We start from the raw sequence: 23,685 nt of genomic DNA, 5'->3' as shown, positions 1-23,685 counted from the left end.
GCACTAGAGCATGATCTGGATCTAAGCATATGCTCCAGAATGAGCGACAGTCTTCTATCGAGCTCCTCCATCGGTGGCTGATAGCGATGTGATCTATTTGGGTCCAACGTTGAGACGAATTCGGGGGTCGCCATGTTAAAAGATGTTTTTCCTCATGCGTAAAGTTAGTATTTGCTAGAAACAGACAGTTATCTGAGCATAGCTGCAACAGACAGTCGCCATTATCTGTTCTCTGAGCCACGACACCATAAGATCCACCCAGGTGTCCTTCCTTTTCGCTTAGTTTACCTACTTAAGCATTAAAGTCACCAGCCATTATTACCATATCAGAGCGCCTAGCTTTTCGGTGAAGGTCGGAAAGCTTTCTGTAAAACTCATCTGAGCTGCAGTCAGTGTGAGAATAAGCAGAGACGACGAGTCCTTACTGTTCCGTTTAGTCGGACAGCGCACAAACGACTTTCTACTGGGATGCAGTCTAGGAGAGCTAGTTCCGCCTTAGGAATCAATGCTATACCTACGTCGGCGAGGCCACGAGAAGCAGCATCAAGGCTTCCAGATACACGAAGTGTGAATCGAGTTAATTCTTTATTTTGACATGGTGAGGTCAAATGACTGACGCTACTTGGATCCTGTATGGGCGTTTCGGAGACGTAGCACACATGGATGGCGCGAGATTCTACGGTCCTAGCTAAGGAAGGCAGCATCGCTGCAGATGCTGGTTGTCTGAGGGAAACACTTTACTGCTGTCACACCCCTCTACAGTCAGCAGTACGACTTCGCCCTCAGACTTTGGGTTGCTACTTTTAGTCTTACCGTTCTCCAATCGACCTGCTTGGCATGGTAGAACCTACAGAAAAATATGTTCCAACCAATATAGCTCGGTTGGGTCATCACAATAGGCAAGCCCGACCACCGCGTCAAGGTAGCAGCTACGGTCGGGTATGTTACATACCACAAACTAATATAAGCAACGTTGTGCACAAAGTTAGGACGATGGAATCAAAAGTAGGTAATTACTGAACGCAGGATCCACTTTCAGTGTGCTTATACATAACTAAATGATTCTAGACGAAATAAGAGCTTTCGTAACTAGCAACAGTGGGTCACCGGCATCTCCAGGTATATTTAACAACAAAAAGAAAGATATCAGTAAATTATAGCGAGATATTATCTTTAGAAATAAGTCAGGTTTTGTTGATTAGGCAGCTATATCATGACATATCTTCAATTTTAGGATTAGGCCTACTATTATAATAGTACTAATAACGATGTAGACCATAATTCTACACCCATACCTGAAGATCTTTTCGCTCAGCTGAATGGAGGTGCTATAATTTTCTCTTATTACAATCCAGCTATTCCTATTGCCTAGTATTCTTATACACCAATTCATTCGACAAGTCCTCAAATCAGAACCCGGTTGGACGGGAATAAGAAGGTTAGATGGAAGTAAGAAGCTCAATAGGAAAAACGTCAGTATATTTATTGTTTTTTTTCATGGGAAGATTCTAGACTGTTCTCCACGTACCGGCTAGCTCTGATTGGGTAAGAATTAGCCAATCAGTGTGCACCAACGCAATCATGCATTGAACATGCTTTAATCCAATCTATGTCCCGCTGGCAGGAGGTAAGCTCTTTGCAAAGTTGGATTTATTGGAAGCATATTTACAAATTCCTTCTGCTGAATAGTGCCAAGATCTGCTCACCATAAACATATACAAGGGCCTACTTCGATATAATTGACTACCTTTCGTATTCAAGACGGCCCCATCTATATTTCAGCAGGTAATGTACACTGTACTACAAGATGTTCCAGGTGTTGCAGCTTATATGAATGACATACTAATCATAGAAGTGGAACAACAAGTAACTGAATTGTAGGTTAACAGAACAAGCAACTAATCAATTACGGAGAAATGCTAATCACTCATGACTTATTGAAGTGTTTGTTGATGATGTTTCGATAAGACACTGGAATTTTCACAATTAAACCAACTAACTCAGTAAACAAAGCGCCTGCAAAACCCTCATCCTAAGCTACAAATATCCCCCAACATCTCAAAAATCTCAGTTGTTTATTCTAGCTTTATCTTGGTTTTATATCTAACTGCTTACTGTAATTACTTTACTATTTCTCAGACTGATAGACTGCTTTCGTGTAGAAATTCCTATCACTTCAATCGCTTTATCCAGGGCAAATGAATTTCTATGTACAACTCATTCAAACTGCCTTGGTATCTATCTTTGGGATAACCGTGCAACTTACAAACATTTACACCTCCAGCCTTTACCTATTGATTTTGTTCCATCTGAAAATCAATCTCCAGTATCATTACCAACTAGGTAAGTTGTTTTTCAATCCAGAAATAAACATATATACAGATTAATCATCTACATACTCTTAGTTCTGCTTAATTGTAGTTACAAAAAGTATGATGTCTCTAAAACAGTTCTGCGAATTAAGTAAAATACTATTGTTAAATAAGCATGTAGGGGAACTCATTATAAAAAGTGCCGATATTTTCCTCTAACAATAATCTTTTAAGTTATTAATCTAGGTAATGTTTAAAATTTTGTTGAGCATTCCTTTGTAAAACGCCTTAATTTTGTGTTCGAAAATGTCTCATTGAGTCGTAGAATTCGCTCAAATACCTAACCATATAAACTCTGCGGAACTATTAGGAAAGATATTTAAAGAGACATACACAACTGACGTCATCTTGACTCTCGATCTCTATAAAGGTTTCATTTTGATCAAAGATTTCCGAATATGTTGACCAATAAATAACTTGCTAATGACACAAATGGTTTTTAATATGCATGTATTTCGATTTCAGAGTATACCAAGACTATCCATCAATAGTACTGTGCCTCTTTTTTCTATGTAATTTTGTTACTGCAAGATTTTGGCACAAATCCAGAAAGTTCGGCTGACTTGCTAACTTGCGTCACTTGTTCAGTAAGTAATGCATTCGTCTACCAACTAAAGAACGGCTTTACTGAGCAGCAGTTCTCTGTCCTATGTTATAACTGTTAAACGTGACGTTCAGAGACGGAGGATATTTATAGGTTACTACTATTCGGTCACAGTTGTCTTAGAACCATTGTTCGTGCATTTCGGGACCATCGAATTAGCAATACTGAAGTTAAACAGACAGTACTAGGTAAGCATGGCAAGTTGGTTGATGAAATAGTGAATCATTATCGACCGGGATGGTTGGGACGTGTCACGTATGCCTATCCACTGACTACCTGGAGGCGCGACGATGACAGATGCAATAGGTTGGAAGCTAGACGCAATGAAGCCAATATATGGTATCGATCCATGAAGACACTATTAGACTAAGCCATGTGGGTAGGTGTAGACTACCTGGTTGGAGTCCTTGTGATTGTCGTAACCAACGCTTGGAGACTGGGTGGTATGGTTCAGAATCGTTTGCAATAGTGTAGGTATATTCATTCTTTGACTTTGTTTAGATTCTAAGTTTCTAAATGCCATATGAATTTTTTCCACTTGACTAGTCCATATTTTCTTTTCGAATCGTATTTTCGATGTCTAATTTTTCATTACAATTAGTGCTAATCTATCCGTATTTCTATGAGATTTGCCCGGATAATTCGATTTCTCTCTCCGCATGAGGTGTGTCAAATTGAGTCAATCTACAGATGTGTCAGGTTTTACTTTGGGTTGAACTGACTAATCCTGTTACGACGCGTAATAACAGTGATAATTATAGCAATAATTTGAATGCTATGTATTTATTATTATTTTATTTTATTAGAACACATAAGTATTGGTACAAGAGTGCGCCAAATATATATGCGCCACACAAAACAATGAGAATTTAAAGAGAAGGAAAAAGAAAAAAGGCAAGGAGCGTAAAAAAAAGAACAAAAACGAAGAGATTGATGTAAGGTAGTGTAATAATAATAATGGGGAAACCGAAAGGTACAATCGGAAGAAATCTTTCAGTTAAGGAAGAAACAACCATTGTTTTATGAAGAAAGTAAAAGAAGATTACAGCAGGATCGCCACTGGCTTCTATTCTGAGCCATATCTGATAACGTCTCTAGCCACTGTGTCGCACCATCTCTCGGACCCCAGCCAGGGAGTCGTGAAGGACCAACACAAGACAGCCCTTTGCAGCTTTCTTTCATACTACGACACCATGTCATACACTGACCACCTCTCCGCTTTTTCCAACCAGTCCCAGCGTCGGCAAATAATGCTCGACGTGGAATTCTTTGGGACGACAGTCGTAGAACATGTCCAAGCCACAGAAGTCGGCGTTTCAAGATGGTGACACCAATCGGATTATCTGCGCCAGAACACACGATGCCGAACCTCTGCATTACTAACATGGTGTTGCCACTGGATGTCAGCAATCCTTCGGAGACAGTGATGATCGAACACAGAGAGTTGTCTAACATCCTCAACTCGGAGAGGCCAGGTCTCACAAGCATAGAGCAAAACTGCTCTCATCGACGTGTTGTAGATCCGACCATTTACAGCCAGACTAACATCACGAAGGCGCCAAAGATGGCCCAGATTGGCATAAGCCGCTCTGGCTTTCACTATGCGTGCATTGATCTCATCACTCACGCCACCACCAGCACTTATGCAGCTACCTAGATACACGAACTTCTCAACTATTTCTATCTGCCCACCATCCAGGGTGAGTACAAGATTAGGATCCTGTCAGTTTCGTAGAAGTACTTTGCACTTCCAAGGTGCAAAGCACATTCCATACCTATGGACATTGATTGCCAACTGATTGGGTGCGGATTGCATAGCTTGGGTATTATCGCACAGTAAGACAATATCATCCGAATGCTCAAATGATAGCCTAGAAGCTAGCTCGGTTCGATACTTACTTGCAACAGAAGTTGCAACCAGCTTGCTCACATCAATCCGTCGTTGGCGGTCACTTCGTTGGCCGCTGAAAAGTAAGATAAGATTGGCGCAGACCAAGGCATGGTCAGAGTCCAGATAGGTACTCCAAAAGGAGCGACAGTCGTGTACACAATCACGCCAGCGGTAGCTGATCGCGATGTGATCAATCTGAGTCCAGGCTTGAGATTCTGCAGAGGGAGGACGCCAGGTGGCACATCGGCGATGACTGTGCCGAAAGTTAGTGCTAGCCAGAAACAGGTTGTGGTCAGTGCACAGTTGCAGTAGACGGTCCCCTTTATCTGTCCTGCGACCAACAAGTCCCCATCGGCTACCCAAACGACTCTCTTCTGTGCCTAGACACCCGACTTGAGCATTCATGTCTCCGGCTAGTACCACAATATCTGTCGAACGCACTTTCTGGAGAAGAACAGATAACTGATGGTAGAATTCATCCCTGATTGCATCCGGGCTGCAGAGATGACGAAAAGACATGGTTTCTCACGCCGATTTCTTCTCACCTTGATGGAAACTTCTAATCTAACAGCACATAACCGACTGTTAATAGAGATCCGATTGATTAGTACTGCCTCAGCTCTAGCGCTTAGTGCGACACCAACGCCAGCAAGACCAGACGAAGATGTCACAAGGTACCTAGGTAAACGCACCTAAAACAGGCTTTTTGAAGCGACAGATGGAGAGCAAATTTGTAGTACTTCACCAGAGTCTTGAACACGGGTGTCGGATAGACAACAAACGTTGATATTAAGACTTTGCAAAGACATAGCCAACCCCATCTGTTGTCCAACCTGCATAAGTGTGCGAACGTTGAAGGCAGCCAGTTTGAATGGTGCACGTGGTTTCAGAGAAACTGCTTCAGTATTCGTATTTGGTGGTAACATACAATTTTCAAATGGACAGTGACTCGAGAACGTTTAGATAGAGTCGAATTTCCACCATAGACGAGCTGCTGTATAAGTCGAAAAAATAAGTATAGACAGAGTACGAATAAAATAGGGTGAATAATGATGTAGTAAATAATAATAATAATGTGAATCATATGATTGTTAATCGAGGCAAGAAAAGTATTTTCCATAATTATCGACAGTTCATCACCGAAGCGGGTAGTTTTCTTAGGGGGCCAAACCCCGAGCCTTTGATCTAAAGGTGTAACCCACAAGGCAGTGGAGCATCGTGAGGAGATGCAGTCCAATGGTAGCCGGTGACCAACAATTGGTTCATACTCCATTTGTTCCCTCAGGATACTGGAGCCCATGTGCACCATTGATTTCGTTTGGAATCCGGTTAAAGCGTCGGACATTCGCTTTTCGTTCTCTCATTTTCGTAAACAACAGCCCCGTCACGAGAAGGCAGCGAATAGGACTTCGATGGTAGAGGCTGTGTACGCGTGGCCGTGTGAGAGTATTTCGAGAGGGAGGGCGAACCCACCCCACTCTCGGACATACCAGGGCATTTGGGTGCAGAATGCAGAATCTATTCTAACTTCACCTGCTTAAAAAGACAAATCTTGCTAAGATTTATTGGTGGAAATCAATAAAACCGGATTAACGTGCAACAATAATTCATTAATACATAAATTGTTCTTAATAAGTATATGTCAAAGAATTTGTCAACTGATGATCACGTTAATACAAAAGATCGATGAATTACATTGAAACAGACTAAAACCCCGTGAACCAACTTCGTACAGAGAATCAGTACAAATCAAAATGTACTGATATCCAATCAACAGTATTCACTTTAAATATATATGCGAATTTTAATATTGATTTCTTTCTAAAAATGATCTATTGCAGTGGCTTGCACTATGTCGAGCCCTCATAACTCATTCTAGCTTCTTGGCATACCAATCTATCTATTCTCTTCAAGCTATATTTTGACCTTGTTAATTATTTGCTTGTCAACCTTGACTGTTTTTATGTAAGAGTATGTGTATGCATCTCTTATCTTACTCATCACATGTCTGTAGCTTATTTTTGTGTGACTGTAAATATCGGTTCACGCTTGTTTGAGTTGGTTCACTTGCCTTCTCCATTGTGCTTCGCTCTTCTCTGTTTGTTTCGTCTTCTTGATTGTATGTTCAAATCAATAATGGGTGCATGAAATATACATATCTCAATAGCATTCGTACGATGCAATTGAAGTCAGATACCGGGTCACGAATGTACTTCGCGGATTCAGCATCCCTAATACCAATTGAAATATCCAGTGAACTCTGTTCACTAACTTTCAGTGCATTTAGGTTGTAATTGATTATTTGATTCTCAACGCGTTCCCATTGTAGTAATTATTTTGCTATTATTTTGTTTTCAATGATGAATACTCAAATGGTAAAACTCGCTAATTTATAATCATTAAGCTGTTCATATATGTTTTTCTTATCACAAACTAATCTTGGTTAGACTACCATTGTGAACTTGAAACCCCTGAACTGCCGCTACGTTTTAGTATGGTACTCCTCAGAAGTGCGCATCCACGACCCCGCAACAGAAGGTTGAACCTTTGATCTTCTATCTTGACAGTTGATGTGGTTGGGACCAGTGGGATTAAACCACGTCAGCTGTGAAACAGTTTTCTGTTGTAGGTAATAGGATATAGTCACGTGAATTGACTAGTTAGATATTATAATAACTGTTGAATACCGGAGGTTAAGCATTTATATCTGAAAATGAAGGTCCTGAGTTCGATTCTTGGTCACGCTGTCATAGATGTGCACTTCCAAGGGGTCTGATAATGGGAAAAGCGACTTTCGAATGCGTCCAGGCTTCCAATGTTGGTCTAACTAAGATCAATTCGTGATAAAAAAAACCATAAAAATTCTAGATTCTCCAAAAAGTCTCTATTGTTAATAATCATTAAACTGTTTTAAAATCCCCGTCATTTTAAGCATCGATATATAAACGAAGAATATTGTTTTCTATAAAATTTCTTAAGGTTCTACAACTATACATCCAAATTATTAGTTCAAAAAGTGGCAAGATTCATTGTAAATACATCTTATAATTATAGCATATGAATTTAGGATTTTTTAAAATAAAATAAGAATATTAGAGTGACTAACGTGAAATATCAATTGTAAATGAACTTATGAGATTAATGATCCGAATATATATAGGTAACGCAAAGTGGAAGAAGTAATAATGTAAATGGAAATCCAACCAAATGTTTGATGAAAGACGGTATAATTTATGAAGTTATATGAACTCAATAAGTAATAATAGAATGCGGTGAAACTACTTATTTTCTTTTGACCAAATAATTGAGGAATGCTAGTTTGCATTCAACCTAATGCTATCCGATAAATTATTTACCCGTTCATATATATTCTGTTTAAACCATCATTTCTGTTTCTTTATGGTCTGGTTTAACAGTATTGTATCATTTTTTTCACGATAATAGTTGTCGATCATTCCCCTTAAAACGCCTGTTTACTACTTTAATGTTTATTGCTAGGTTTCTTTCTCTGTTATTCATTCATTTGTATAGTTTCTGTGTATGGATAATTTGAAGTGATTTGATCGTAACTCGGTACAAAATTCACTACTCAGTTTCCCTTCTTTTACTTTTTCAAGAATATTAATGACTCGAAATACATGTGATGTAATTGAGCTTGGTATGGATACAGATGTCAGAAAGTATATGGATTTTGAGTACATGGATGACTTGTCATCTGGAAAGTGTGAAGAACACGTGTGAGTTTCTAATAATTTTTTTCAATTTGAAAAATGTTGGAGTCCTTGAGAAAACTTTTCCACCTTCATTGAAACTGGGTTATTTGGCATGACCAAGTAAGGTCAGTTAATAACTAAATTCAGGATTTCATATTACACTATCTTAGCTTCAGTCTCTGTTTCAAGTCAAATTCTACTTCTGGGTTGTTCAAACCGACTTCTGGAGGAATTGTTCAGATATGGATTATAGACGACGGCACGGATAGTCGTAACAGTTTTGATTTTAAGAAGTCCAGGTGTCAGTTTAGGGATCCTTCCCTAACTATTCTCTCTGATTTAAAATTATGGGGATACATTTTTTTCTAATGTTAACCAATTATAACTGGCTAATTTGATTGCACAAGAGAACATAGCCTTAACGTCTTCGTTAAGCAGGCCCTTTGCGAAGAGTCCAATCTTGAACACTAAAATTTTCTTATGCCTCCTCTCCGAATACGTTTTTTACTTGCTGGTTAGCTAAGTGTTTTCACGTTCTTAATTTTTCCTTCCAGACCAACTTTTTCCGTATCTTCTCTCTGACGTTTTCCATCAAACTTAGTATGAAGTCGTTCAGTCTTCACTTTCGTATTATCCAATAATCTGAGCATAACCTATAAAGTATTGTTCTGTCTAAATTTAAACGCTGATACTGTCTCAGAAGGCTGTAGAAACTGACGTTCGGTTTAATAAAGACCATGGGCTTGTTTTGCAAATTATTCAGTATGACCGTAAAGTATACAAATAGACTTCAATGAAACTACTCATATTCTGATTTGTTTGTCCCTACTCAGTGGGTCAGTTAAATGCAACGTATAACCTGGCATGTGTATATCTGTCATTGAGATAAAATTGTTAGAGAATATCCCAGAGTCGTAGACGTCGTGATAGTATAAGTGGTATCAGAAAACACTCGACATCGAAAATACGATTCAAGAAAATATAAGTTAGCGAAATCAAAAAAATATGGGGAATTCAGGGGCTGATAATAATGATAAATTTAAATGATAATTGTCGTCATCAGAGTTAATTGAATTTATTCATAGTTTTTAAGTTCACGAACAAAATAAAACTTTACAATCAAAATTAAAAGTAATTTTACAGGAAATCAATCTAAACATTAGCCTATTTACAAGCTTTTAACCGTTGGTCCTTAGTTTTACTTTGTATGTAAATTATTTATCCCATATTTTCCAGTTATATATCTCCTGAACAAATTCATTGCCATCTTTTAACACTCTCTGGAATCCCATCATCATTTTTTGCAACATTACTGAATTTGGATTTTATTCGACAACGTAATCATCAAGCTGGGAAACTTTTAAATAACAATACTGCTACTCATGCAGTTGCAGAAAATCTCATAAATCTACCATTCTTTTTGCCAGTTGTTGAGACCAATCAAGGCTTACTATCGGCTGATGATGATTTTAGTAATGGATTGTCAACTAAACAACAGTTGATTAATAAAACAAGTAATCGTAAACGACGTGGATTGTTGGATAAAAATTTCGAACACGCTATTGAACCTATACAAGGCTTATCTATGAGACTTATTCAAGCGAAATCAAATGATGAATGTAAGTGTTATTGGTGCATTTTTTAAATTCTTAAACCACTCTTTTTTAAGTAGCCTACTGCTTCTCCCTTTTAATCATATTCTGTAGACTTTTGAAAGCACTATTGAATCAAGTTTTTCTGCACATCTAAAGTAATATCTACAGACGTAAATCAAAAAGCTTAATGGTATTCTTCTATGAGTACCAACATTCATGACCGCCTACTGATTTGTTGATCGGACATATTTGAAGTGTAGCAATACTATATTTTTGTTAAATCCCCCACAGCAGAAAATTATCGCTTTTTTGTCCTTTTATAAATTACTAAAGATGTAACTAAAGTAACTCATGATGTCATTGAAGAAGAACTTAAGGTAACTGCGAGAAAATTTTCTTTTCTACGATATTACTTAGGTCGTACAATCGTATCTACAATTCATTAACACGTAAGGTGATCTGCTAAAAAAAATAGAAGGATGACTGCACAATTTTAGGTGCCATAAGAAACGTAATAATCGCTAAGTTAAAGAAAGAGGACCAGATGAAACTGAAAAAGTGAAAGAAAGGTGAAGAATGAATGAAAAACTTGGTAAGAATAACGTATAGTTATATGCAAATTGAAGACATTCAAAGGAAGTATTAAAGCCACTTTGCCGTGTCATGACCATGGAAAAAAAATGGTTTTCACGAATCACTTTTGGCGCAGTGACCTCCGGTTTAAAAAAACAAATCGAAAACCCTTCTGTATTAATTTTTTCTCTACAGCCACACTGTTTGATTGTATACAATTTGAAGGATGTATCAGACGGAGCAGTTTGACTGGAGTTAACATGATGTCTTAGTATTGATCAATCTATTGTTTTAAGTACGCTTCTCAAAAACCACCCAGGATCCGATTTAATAGTGCTCGATTTGTGTGGCCAATGTGACCTGCTCCAGAACACTGAGTAAACACAACCATACACTTATGTAGCTCTATGCGGGAGTTTATTTTTCACAAATCCACAAAAGCTTAAGGAGTTTGTAAAGGTGAAGCAAAGCTAGCTTGCCAGCTTAAAAAGTTGTAAAAAGATGTATTTGTGCCTTTTATTCGTATATTATTTTTTACTCATTCTAGTCGATAAGATTTCTCATGACTTGAAATCAGTTGGAACAACTGGACTAGATTTGGAAATTCGTCTACTTGTTCCATCAGCTGAAGAGGAAATGCCTTGTTTAAATCCTAAACGAACAAAAGCATTCTATGACCATGTAACCAATCCTTACTTAAAACTGCATGGATTTCTCCGATATATAATTAATCGGTAAGCGAACGCTCATTTTATTGTAATTACTTCTGTTGTTTGGTACCGCCTCCAGTTTTCGACGCCCTGTGATCCTCGATTCATCACTTTTCCGTTTGCCTGAGAATTTCAAGTTAGGACTTGCCTCTTGATTCAGTCCAGTGGTTTCTACAGTGTCTTACCCACCCAACGCTTTTTCTTGATTTTCTTAACTGGAAGTCAGTTTCTTCTCAGTCAGAGTATGTTATTGCTGATGGTCTCTAGCCAATGGATCCGGAGTATCTTGCGTAGACACCTGTTTATAAACATCTGTACCTCATTATGGTGGTTGTGGTAGTTCTCCAAGTCTCAGCTCTTTACGATATAAAACTGCTTTGACGTTAGTGTTGAAAATTGTGACTTTAGTATTGAGTTCCAGATATTCTTCAGTTGTAGGAATGCTACCCTTGGTTTGTTGATTAGTGCTTTCACGTCCGAATCAGATCCTCCTTGTTTATCGATGTCACTGTCTAGGTAGTAGGGGTTTCTACTTCTTCCAGAGCTTCGCCATCAAGTGTGATTTGGTTGGTGTTCATTGTTTTGCGTTTCACGATCTTTCTTTTTCTCTTGTGAATGTGTTATAGCCCAAAGCCGCCAATCAGAAGCAGCGAATTATCGATTGGACCAAGGACGCGTAAAACACGTGCGAGCAGCCTAGAGTTCTGATTGGTCCTGCTTTCCGCCTAACCCAGCCAGTTAAGTCCAGAACATCAGTCTCAGCCTCGTTATATTTCAAACATACTGAGTTTGTATATCAATCAAACAGACGACAACGTAGGATAAAATAGAAAATAACATTTGTACAAAATATGGCCAAATGTGGCTGTGAATGTGGGAGGCGGTGACTAACAGGCGGCATAATTCAAGAATGGTAAAACGTATAATAATGGTTCATAGGTCAAAATAAATCTTATAATAAGAGGAACATAAATATGAATAGTTTAGTTATTTAACAATTATACGATAAAAATATACGTTTAGTATTGGTCCATAAAAGGATCCCAAAGTTACCATTCATTATGTTTCTCGGGACCTAACAGAATGTTGAGGCCTATTTCTATGGAAGAGGCTAGTACATTGGGTATATTCGTCTGCATTTGTTTCCGTGTATGCAACCGGGGGTCTGAGTCATCTCCAAAGTCCATATCGTCCAGTTATGTCCACGGTATTCTATGCTCCTCCTTAGATATACAGGTCCTCATTATCCAGTCGACAGATGGCAGCAAGAAAATGGACGAGAATATGGAGCCTTTTTTGACATCGGTGCTCACTTGGAACGCCTCAGTGCGTTGCCGTCTATGAACAATTGTTCATTTCCTTACAAAACCTATTTCGTTGGTCTCTAGGTTGAACGTTATGCATTATTTTATTCAGTTCAGTAACGCTGTTGAAGACCTTATTTTATTTATTTATTTTAACACCTAGATATTAGTACAAAGAAGCGCCAAATACATTTGTGCCACACAGATCTCACTTGATTTGTGTGAGGGCTGTGATTCTGCCCAGGTGTCCAAACCGAAGCAGGTGGTTTTCTTAGGGGGCCACACCTGGAGCCTTCGACCTGATGGTCTGATCCACAAGGCAGTGGAGCAACGTAAGGCGATGCAGTCCCGTGGTAGCCGGTGACCAACAATTGGTTCATACGCGATTTGTTCCCTCAGGATACTGGAGCCCATGTGCATCATTGGTTTGGAATCAGAGTTTTCCAACTCTCCTAGGTGGACTCTCCGTGTCCACCAGCCCGGTTAAGGTGTCGTTCATTCGCTTTTCGTCCTCTCAATTTCGCAAACAACACCCTCGCCACGAGATTACAGTGAGTAGGATTACCCTGGCAGAGGCTATGTACGCGTGGCCATGTGAGAGCATTTCGAGAGGGAGAGCGGATTCAACACACTCTCGGCCGTACCAGGGTATTTGGGGGCTTAGTACTGACAGTGGAATAATGCCTCTTTCGTTCTCACACTTACTAAGATCTTTCCTCGGTGTTGACAAAGCATTTCTCCTTCCAGCCTGTTGATTCTTGTTCTTCTTCCAAAATCTGTCATCCCTGCTTCAGCTGGTTTTTCGCTCTTCATATTACTAATAGTCTTGTTGATTTCTTCCATTATTTGTGCGTCATCTTTTCAGAAGGTTTTAGATTGTGCTTCGATGTAAGATTCAGTGGAGTGGTCTATTCAAGAGCTCTTGTTTGTTATTGACTGATCTTTTGGTTTACCATATTTCTCTGTTAGCTAGTTGGATTTATACTCTATTCATATAATTATCCTTTAAGGTTGGTATCTATTTATTTCTCTTTTATTTATTGACTCTGCTTTTTTTATTGCACTAAATATGAGTTTTCTTGTATTTTCTCTTAACAACAGGTTTCAATCGAATCGAGATTTCGATCTTGCTTGCGCTTGTTTGGAAATTTTATTGCAACAGCATAGTGATATTTTATTCCGACATTGTCATGTACAGAACAATTTGTTTAATCAAAAACCGGACGAACTAAATGAAGAGTATCTACAGATAGTGATAAAAGACCAAATGAAATATGATTCGATGTCCCCTTATTTCGTTACATTAATTTTAGTTAACCGAGCAATAAAGACTAAAAGAAAAGCACAATCGAACTTAACACATTGTATTACTCAATCTTTATGTTTAGTTGATTTCATTCGTAATCCTGTGACTGCATTGCAGTTATAAATAATGATTAACATATTGCTACTTTTTTTTTAAAATTTCATGCAATTGGTTCCCTTTATGAATTTAAATAGAGCAAGAACAAACATTGATGCATAATAGTATGAATTCATATTATTTTGAGGTTTCTCGTCAGCTGCTTACAAACCAAAAATGTGGTAGAATTTTTACATTGAGATAGTGTGAAAGCAATTGACATAAATGAACGTAAATAACTGGATTACAATAATAACTATATATATATATATATATATATATATATATATATATATATATATAACTTCACCAAACTATTACACCACTCACCCTGAATTAATTCCTTTTTTAACCTCTGACCTGTTCTAGCATATATATATATATATATATATATATATATATATATATATATATATATATGCTAGAACAGGTCAGAGGTTAAAAAAGGAATTGATTCAGGGTGAGTGGTGTAATAGTTTGGTGAAGTTCATAAATTGTGTGATAATTTTAGAGATTAATGGAATTGAATAATGATCAGATGGATTACGTAATAATAATTAAATAGAATTTGAAAAGTTAACATAATTTAAGAGGATCAGGTGGTGGAAATGTGTGAATAAAAAATTGGTTTAAGAATTCGGTAATAGGGGGGGGGAGTATAACACAAAATAAAAATTTTAAAATGAATAAAATAACCAAAACGCAAAAAAACAAAAAAAAGATTACCAAGGTAGTGATAAGTTTATTAAAGTCTCTTTTTGAATGCATAAGTCCGGTTTAAGTTTTTTGATCGCAATAACTTCAGCAAAACGGAGGGTGGTCGTACTTCTTTGTCTATTGATAATTTTGAAAGCGTGCGGAATGTCGACGGTATGCCCGGTGTCAAGTAGATGCCGAGCTACTGCACTGTTGAAAGCCTTAGTCCCTCGCAGCCTCAAGTTTTTCGGAACATGCTCAGAAATGCGGACATGCACTCTTCTCTCGGTTCTTCCAATGTATGTGCTTTGGCACGTACATGTGAATTGGTAAATGCAGTTGGAGCAACTGAGGGGAGAGGACTTGTCGATTTTGGTTTGTTTAAGTGAGCAGTTCGTTTGCCATACTGTCGTAAGTTTTGCTGCTGGGTAGGTCACTTTCAACGCAGAGCTTAGTCTGTGATTAATTATTCCGGCAATTTCATCACCTTTGAAACGTAAGTGTAAGAAGCAGGTTTTCCTTTCTAGTCCATCGTATTTTGTACGAGGATTGGTTTTTGCATATTTCCGGATAAATTTCAATGGGTATTCATTATCACGTAGAACATTAGTAATCAGATTAATTTCATCATCAAGGTATTCTTTTGAACAAATGTTTTCGAGCGCGGTTAAAAAGGGTTCGTACAATACCCTTTTTGTAACTCATTAGGCAGAAACTGTGGTAATTGAGATATAGACCACTCCAGGTATTTTTATGGTGAATATGTCTATGTAATTTACCATCAGATGTTCGTCTGATCCCAACATCAAAGAAATGGAATTTGTCTTCAGCTTCTTGTTCCATAGTAAAGTCTATGTCCCCATGTGCTTTATTAAATAGGTCGAATAGCTTAATAGCGTGTTCGTGATTGTTGCAGATGAGGAATGTGTCATCAATATATCTACAATACAGCGTAGTACCATCGATTACGTGCTTAAGCTTTTTTTGTTCTAGGTTTCCTATGAATATATCGGCAAGAATTGGGCCCAATGGGCTACCCATGGCAACTCCATCGATTTGGCGGTAAAGGGCATTATTGGATCGAAATTGTATATTTTTTTGTACACAGAAAGAGGAGCTGTTTAAAATCGTGGATTGGTAGAGGTAGAAGTTCAGGATATTCACATATGATCTCAACCGTTTCTTCCAAGGGGATGTTTGTGAAGAGCGATGAGACGTAAAATGAAACCATAAATTTATCGGAAACATTTAGGTTGTCGAGTTTTTGTACAAATTCAAAACTATCTTTTAGACTGTAAGGTGTTAGTTTCTTTCGGATTGGTTCTAGGCACTTTGACAGCCAGCGGGCGAGTTTATGGAAGGGCGAATTAGCCGTTGATAATATTGGTTTAGTTGGGATGTCGTGCTTGTGAGTTTTGGTTAGGCCGTATAGGTACGGTAATTGTGATCCTTTATGTTTAAGTCCATTGTATGTATGATTATCTATTAGATTTTTCTTCAGGAGTTCTCTCAACTTTCTTAGGAGACGCTTCTTTGTCGCATCTGTTGAGTCTTTCTGGGTATTGTCGATAATAAACCTAGTGGAGTCATTTAATATAGACGTTACTTTATTAATATATTCATCTCTGTTAAGAATGACTACACCGGGACCCTTATCCGGACGAAGTAGCATTATTGTTTCGCCTTTAATAAGTTTTCCTAATGCTTGATAGTGATCTTTAGTGAATAACTTTGATTGTGTGATTGGTGTCTTAACATACTGATTTGTGATATCCACTAATTTAGATTAGAACCAACTTTGTTTTACGTCGTTCATGGGTTTTGGGTCTGACAACTGTTCATATAAATATTCGAACTGCGTCTCAGTTCCTACTCTGTTACATTTTTTCGGGATATGAAATTTGAATCCAAGGGAGAGTGCCTCAGTTTCAATTCGACTTAGTTTTTTATTCGATAAGTTCTTTATGTATTTTCGTGGATTAGTAGGAAATGCCACATGGTTTTGTTCTTTAACAAGTGTTTTAGTTAATGTCTTCAGCAATTTATGACTGGTTTTAGACTGAACATCGCGAATGAAGTTAATGAGTTTAATACGACATATAATATTTAAATCCATAACAATTTTGTCATAACCAAGGGATTCTATTTTAAGTTTAGAGATAAGTTCCTTAGTGCATTCGATTTGGGATTTGGTGACACGTCGAAGATTTTTTAACGAAGGAGGTATTTTTCAAGCACCGACAGCTTTAATAATGTGACGAGGAAAGCAGCCATCATTGAGGCATGTACGTGAATTTCTTTCGAAAAAGAAACGGTAATGATAACGTAATAGAGAAAAAAATCCGGAAAGCCGTTTCATTTATTTACTAAAATGCGTATAGATTTGGCTGCGAACTTAAGTTTTATGTGGAAATATAACCAGAAGCAGTGAATAATAATTTATCTATTCCTCGTTGACGTTTATAATTGCATGTTTATTCTATCGCAAATAGGTAGGGTTACATTTGGTGGAGATGGAGTTAGGTTTAAACCTAGCCAATTTTCTATTGAATGCCTCAGTTTTGCGTAATTTAGTCTATTACGCAAGTACATAAAACAGTTTTTCTTTGCTAGATTCAACAATATAATTCTACAAAAACATTTCAATGAATATACTAAATAAACAAAGCGAAACCATTTCCATAATTTTACAACTAATTAACTATTAGCTTCCGTAGTTTGTCAAGGATTCTCCTTTCTCCGTTCACATAATCTTGCACGGTGTTCTGAGTCGCTGAACTTCCTATTTAGAAACTGACCAAGACGATTCCCCACGTTGTGTTACGTCCGAGTGAAGATTAAACTAAGGGTAACTTCTGAGAACTATAAATGGACTAATATTGTATATGTTTATTCTTATTGTAACTATATTATGTATATCTATATTCGTCTTATTGTAAGCTTCGTTTTGACCTATAGATTATTATTATACAAATTGCTGTCCTTTAATTATGCTCAGTTTATTAATTGCCGTCTCCCACGTTCACAACCACATTCTGACTTGATCTTGTGTAAATGTTACTTCCTATTTCATAGTGTGATGCGGTCTGTATGGCTTGTATATAAACTAAATATGATTGAAATAAATGATTCGCATAGTGTAAGTTGTTGTTGGCGTTCTGGACTCAATTGGACGGACTAGGGGAAAAAGGACCGATAAAGTCGCTAGGCTGCTCATACCGGTCGAAAGTCATTGGCTTATCACAGTACTAAGATTGAATAAGTCGTATTTCGGTTAGCGAATAAACCATGTGATAACTCGCCGGGCTTAATGTTACAACACATAGTGCCCGGCTTTTCGGTTTTCTGTGAAGTGCCAGCATTTTCCGGTATGTGGTTGGAGTGACGCATCCACTTTTGATCTTCAACTTCCACCATATACATGACATTTCCTCGTCTCCTAAGGATGTGTTCACTGGTCAATTGCGGAATTGAGCATCGGAAATCACGAACGTATACTTTCTGATTATTTTGGAAGATTCTGCGTTTCGTCCTATGATGACGATTAAATTGTTTCCATCTTCCGATCTTTGGTTCTGTGGCATTGAGAGCAGTTTTATCTTTTCTACCCAACATAATTTCTGCTAAAGATAAATGACTTAGGTCTGATGGATTAGGAGATGTTCTGTAGACCAATAGAAAGACATTAATTTCCTTAATCTTCCCTTCCCCTTTAGCCTTCAATGGCGCTCTTCTGAGAGTATCCACAAACCTTTCGGCTTGACCATTCGATTGTGAATGATTTGGGGGTAGAAGAACATGTTTAACTCCGTACCTGCTGCAGAAAACTGAGGAAATGGAAGAAGTAAACTGAGTGCCGCTTGACACAGGAACATCTGGCAATCCGAAACTAGAGAACAACTGCCGAAACTGAGATTAGATGGTGGTTGGAGGTAGTCAACAGGAAACCCTGGACCCGGGTTTCGTGCTACTTGGCACTCGTCAGCAAGGTGTACCTGTAATCTTGAGGGAACTGGTGCTCCCTGGCGGATTCGGTCTCGTGTCACCCAGCTTCACAGTCAGAGACGTTACCACTGAGCTATCCGAGCCGTGACTAACCTCCTGTAGGACTGAGATGTAATCACAATTGATCACCACCCAGTGATCAATCAATTGTGATAACTGCCGAAACTTCATAATAGTCTCTTGCGAAGTGATTTGGTTCATGGAAAGAATCTCTGATCATTTTGAATAATCATCGACACAAACGAGAAAATATGTACCTGTGATAATCAGGAGTATTTGAATTATAGTATGAACTAAGAATCCCAGAAATAACGTAATCGTATCAAGAATTACTAGATAATCACAGACGAATATACTATATTTAGAATTCGAAATCAAGCATTCAACAAGTACAATGGAATCATTAATTCATTCAAACACCATATTCGCCACAGCTTAAATTGGAGTCTAAGTATCTGTAATTGATTGTACGTCTTCTTAAGTTCATCCTGTGTCTGTCCGACAGTGTATTGGATAAAGACTCTGTATTATCTAGAATGTACTCATTAGCATTAGACACAGGACGAACTTAAGAAGAAGACGTACAATCAATTACAGACACTTAGACTCCAATTTAAGCTGTGGCGAATATGGTGTTTGAATGAATTAATGGAATCAATGGAATCATTAATTCATTCAAACACCACAGTACCCTGGAATGGGCCGGCAAATCAATGTGTACACATGACCAAGGTTCTTTTCGTGATGTCGGGATTTGGGATGTAACCGGAGACCTTGGTATGGACAATAATATTAGAATAAAATAAATGAGATTCTGAAATCTTACGAGAGCATACGTTGTTTGAGGCATTTGATTGGTAATCATTTTGAGGACATGTTACATCGGAGGTATTTTATTTAAAATCATTACGAGAACATATTATATCGAAAGCATTTAATACATAAATATCATGAGAACATGATACATTAGAGGCATTCGATACAGAAATATCATAAGAAATTCAGAGGAAGGATTGTGAGAACATACCTCATTTAATGAACTATTCAAAGTATCAATCTTCTCAATACAGTCTAATCCTAATAGATCTAAATCATGTTGTCTCATCAAATAGCAAACATCAGTGAACTTATGTTCTTTGAATTGTACGTTGTACATGACTTCTGTTACCTTCACTTTATCTCCTGAGGTATTTCGGGCAACATGTTCTGTTGATAAGATACGTTTGCACCTCAGCTTGAGTCACGTGTTCTTGGAAATCAGTGTAACTTCGGAAGCCGTGTCCAACTAACAAAGTATAGGTTTGTTAGCGGGACATAGACTGGATTAAAGCATGCTCAATACACGATTGCTTTGGTGCACGCTGATTGTCTAATTCTTACCCATTCAGCGCTAGTCGATACTTGGAGAACACTCCAGAAATCTCGTGTAAAAACTATAAATATACCAATGTTTTCCCCACTGTGCTTCTTACTTCCATCTGACCTTGTTATTCGGAATATAACCTCTTTCCTGTCCAACCGTGTTCTGATTTGGGGACTTGTCGAGTGAATTGGTGTCCAAGAATACTAAGCAATAGTAATAGCTGGGTTGTAATAAGAGAGAACTATAACCAGGTTTTCCATTTACTAATAAGTTTACTTACTTCTGTTCACTTGGAAATCCAACCTTGAAAGTTGCGAACATGCTTTTGATTTGACCCTGTGGCTGTCGCTTCTCATTTCCGCTACGATATTTAGACTGGCGTTTATTTGATGAGCAGTGGCCTTCTTTATGACCAAGCGTAGATATCGGTTGCATTTGTGATCCTTGAACGGGCATAATTTCAAAAAATGTCATGCTCCACACGGTGACGGTGGTTTGCTAGTTGTCGCGCTTTGTTTGGAAGATTTGAAGGATCTGAGTGCATTTATTAAGCCGAAATCGGAAGGTTTCGCCTTCTGTTGCACTATCGCTCTATCATGTTTGAGATTTAATAACCGTTGACACTCAGTAGTGACCATTTGTAGAGTCATATTCGGTTCCTGCTCAATACCTGCCAAAATCCTGGTACGGATATCGGTATCTTCTGGATTCTTTAAACCACAGATAAAAATCAAACATTTAAACTGGTCTGCTGTAATTTCATTTATTTTAAATCGATCGCATTCTCAATCTACTTTTCCAGCTTATGTGAGATAATCATCGGCTGAGGACTTGGATACTTGAAAACATTGATAGCGAGTGTTGAATAATAATTGTTGTTTTAATATAATGGGAATTTTTCAGCGAATAAATTGAGCATTGGGTAGATTGTTATAAATAAATAATATATTTGTAATATCGTGATGAGTAGAAAAATTAGATTTCCTGACATTTTGTGACTTAGCGTGTTGTAACTTGTAGTCTGTGCCCTACTAATGTATAATATGATACCGCCAATTAGGGAGCAGTGACTGGTCGATCGGACCAATAACGCATAAAGCCCATGCGAGCAGTCTAGAGTACTTATTGGTCCTGCTTCCTGCCTAGCCCAGTCAGTTAAATCCAGAACACCAATCTCAGCCTCTGCGATATGAATCATGTATTTCAAACATACTGGGTTTGTATACAAACCAACCAGACCACATCGTATCATAAAATAGAAAATAACATTTGTACAATATTTAGTCAAAAGTGGCTGTGAATATGGGAGGTAATAATTGATAGACAGGTCGGAAATGAAGAACGGCAAATCGTATAATAATAGTTCAGGCCAAAATAAAGCTTATGATAAAAGGAACACGAATATAAATAGTTTAGTTATTTAATAATTATACGATAAAAATATATGTATAGTATTTGACCATAAATAGATCTCAACAGTTACCATTCATTATACTTATCGGGACATAACATTGTGTAAGCCACTTTTTCAGAGAATAAATAACCAAACAATTACGAAAATACAGTGATGTCCGAAGCTGGGGATTAGAGTAGAAAATAGAGTACAAGAGATTACGTTTAAATCACAATAGCCTTGGAACAGGAAAGGCTATGGCAGTTAATCATAAATGAAGTGAAAGCTTATGATCTGTAGAATAGACTAGGGGCAAAGATAAATGTTGCTGTTTTACAGGCTTAGCATTTAATGAAATAATATCCCCAAGAATAGCTTTCGTAGTTTGTCAGGTCTTCTTTTTTGCTTTTCACACCATTAATATAAATTCCTAAGTTGTCATTTATCTGAGTCAAATTCCATGTGCAAACCTTAAACGTGAGCAAATGGGAAAGCGCAAATCATATATAAAATGTCCACTACGACTGAGCGTTTTTTCCGAGTCCATTCGCTAATGAAGAATTATTTTCTTGATAATGCCATTCTTCCTTTATTAAATAATAGGACTCAGGTCTGTTGAAATAGTGATTTTGACGTTAAGGATTTTTTGAAGATAAACAGGATTTGAGCTACAGTAATTCAAGCTGTCAATTATGAATAACGGGATCTTGATATGGTAATCTTAATTTCCTCATCTGAGAAAGTATCCTGGTTCTCATTTTATGAGGTATACTGTCACATCTTGATCTGTCTACCTACTAATATACAGGAAATAACTTGCTTCAATCTAGATTAAGACCTTGACACGATAGGTTGATTCGTTCAACCTTGAGGCTAAAACCGTGTGAGTTCGAAGTGAGACTAACTGCCTTGGATAGAGACGAAAACTATTCTATCACCTGATTGGCTGACAAGCACGCGAGAGAGGAAGGGTGAATCAACTGGAAAAGTAATCGATTTATTCCCGATTACTGCAAAAAGATACATGACCACAATACACAAACGTCGAACTGTTCTCTTCAAGATGCTAGGACTGCTTATATGAACTAGAGGGTAGTAAATGAACTGGATTTCCAGTCGGTGAAAATCTATAACTTTGCTCAGTCCCCATGATGAACTACACTCAGGATCGCCTTTGTTTGATAATGGCTTCTATTCTCGTGGAAATATGAGGAGTGATTCAAAAAATAATTACAAAGCAGGTTACAATGGTGAACACGTTTGGAAGATGTTTATCCTGCGGTAAACTTCTACGTCATATATTATCCTTATTTACAACTTCCACTTAATATTTGAAAACCATTATATCTGTCCAGTTGTGCTTTTCTCGATGTTATTGTTGATATTGACAGCGTCCAGTCCATTTTCACTGGGAAGTTGAAGCCATTAAAACTTGGTGCTATAATTGTGCTTACTAAAGTTCCCATTTCTAGTATTACTGGTCGCAAACTTTCTATTATTGGATGTTGTAATCTGTTAATCAGAAATGGTAAATCTTAAATTATAAATTTCTCATTACTGAGGGTGGACCGTCCATATTAGGTCTAGTAAATTTAAGAATGCTTTAGGGTCAGCTTTCCTTATTGACCACTGGAAATGATTCTAATACTGTTGTGGAGGTAAATATATCCCCAAAATGAATAGCTCTGAAAGTCTTCGATATTTGATGCTGACCACTTTAGTTTTAATGGACTTAGCTGATTGAAGGCGCTTGGTCATGCATCCGCACCAGATCACGAGTGAGTACGCCGTGCTTCATTTCTCCTATAACCGCTAGCCAGCCTAGATTAGTCACTTATCGAATATATCTTCGAGTCTCTTCACTTCTGATTTCACTGTACCGGTACGTTTCAATCATAAAAGATATTACTAGTTAAGGTGTTGTCAAACTCCGGATACTTGTGGCCTCTTAATTTCGCTTAACAATTTGGGAATTAAGGAATCAAAGTGGGAAAATTACACATGACTTCAAATTATACTCATTCTCATGCACTATTTAGGAATTTCAGAACCTTGCAAACAAGA

General features: G+C 37.7%; 1 protein-coding gene across 2 annotated transcripts in view; it reads left to right on the top strand.

Moving 5' to 3' along the window:
* The window catches only part of WDR36_1 (WD repeat-containing protein 36), a 36,997-nt gene extending 22,692 nt beyond the window's left edge, over window positions 1-14,305 (top strand). Inside the window, exons 13-17 of one of the 2 annotated variants that reach the window (XM_035730496.2) lie at window positions 2,140-2,343; window positions 8,485-8,604; window positions 9,817-10,199; window positions 11,296-11,482; window positions 13,864-14,305. In XM_035730496.2, the coding sequence (XP_035588000.2) occupies window positions 2,140-2,343; window positions 8,485-8,604; window positions 9,817-10,199; window positions 11,296-11,482; window positions 13,864-14,191 (1,222 nt within the window). In that variant the 3' untranslated portion in view covers window positions 14,192-14,305. The remainder of the gene's footprint in view (window positions 1-2,139; window positions 2,344-8,484; window positions 8,605-9,816; window positions 10,200-11,295; window positions 11,483-13,863) is intronic. The other variant, XM_051217051.1, reaches the window with a different exon arrangement.
* The last annotated feature ends 9,380 nt before the right edge of the window (window positions 14,306-23,685 follow it).

This window comes from Schistosoma haematobium, chromosome 6, assembly GCF_000699445.3.
Source record: "Schistosoma haematobium chromosome 6, whole genome shotgun sequence".
NCBI classification, from domain to species: Eukaryota; Metazoa; Platyhelminthes; class Trematoda; order Strigeidida; family Schistosomatidae; genus Schistosoma; species Schistosoma haematobium.
Note: the sequence above shows the minus strand (reverse complement) of the source record. Positions and strands in the feature narration are given on the sequence as shown.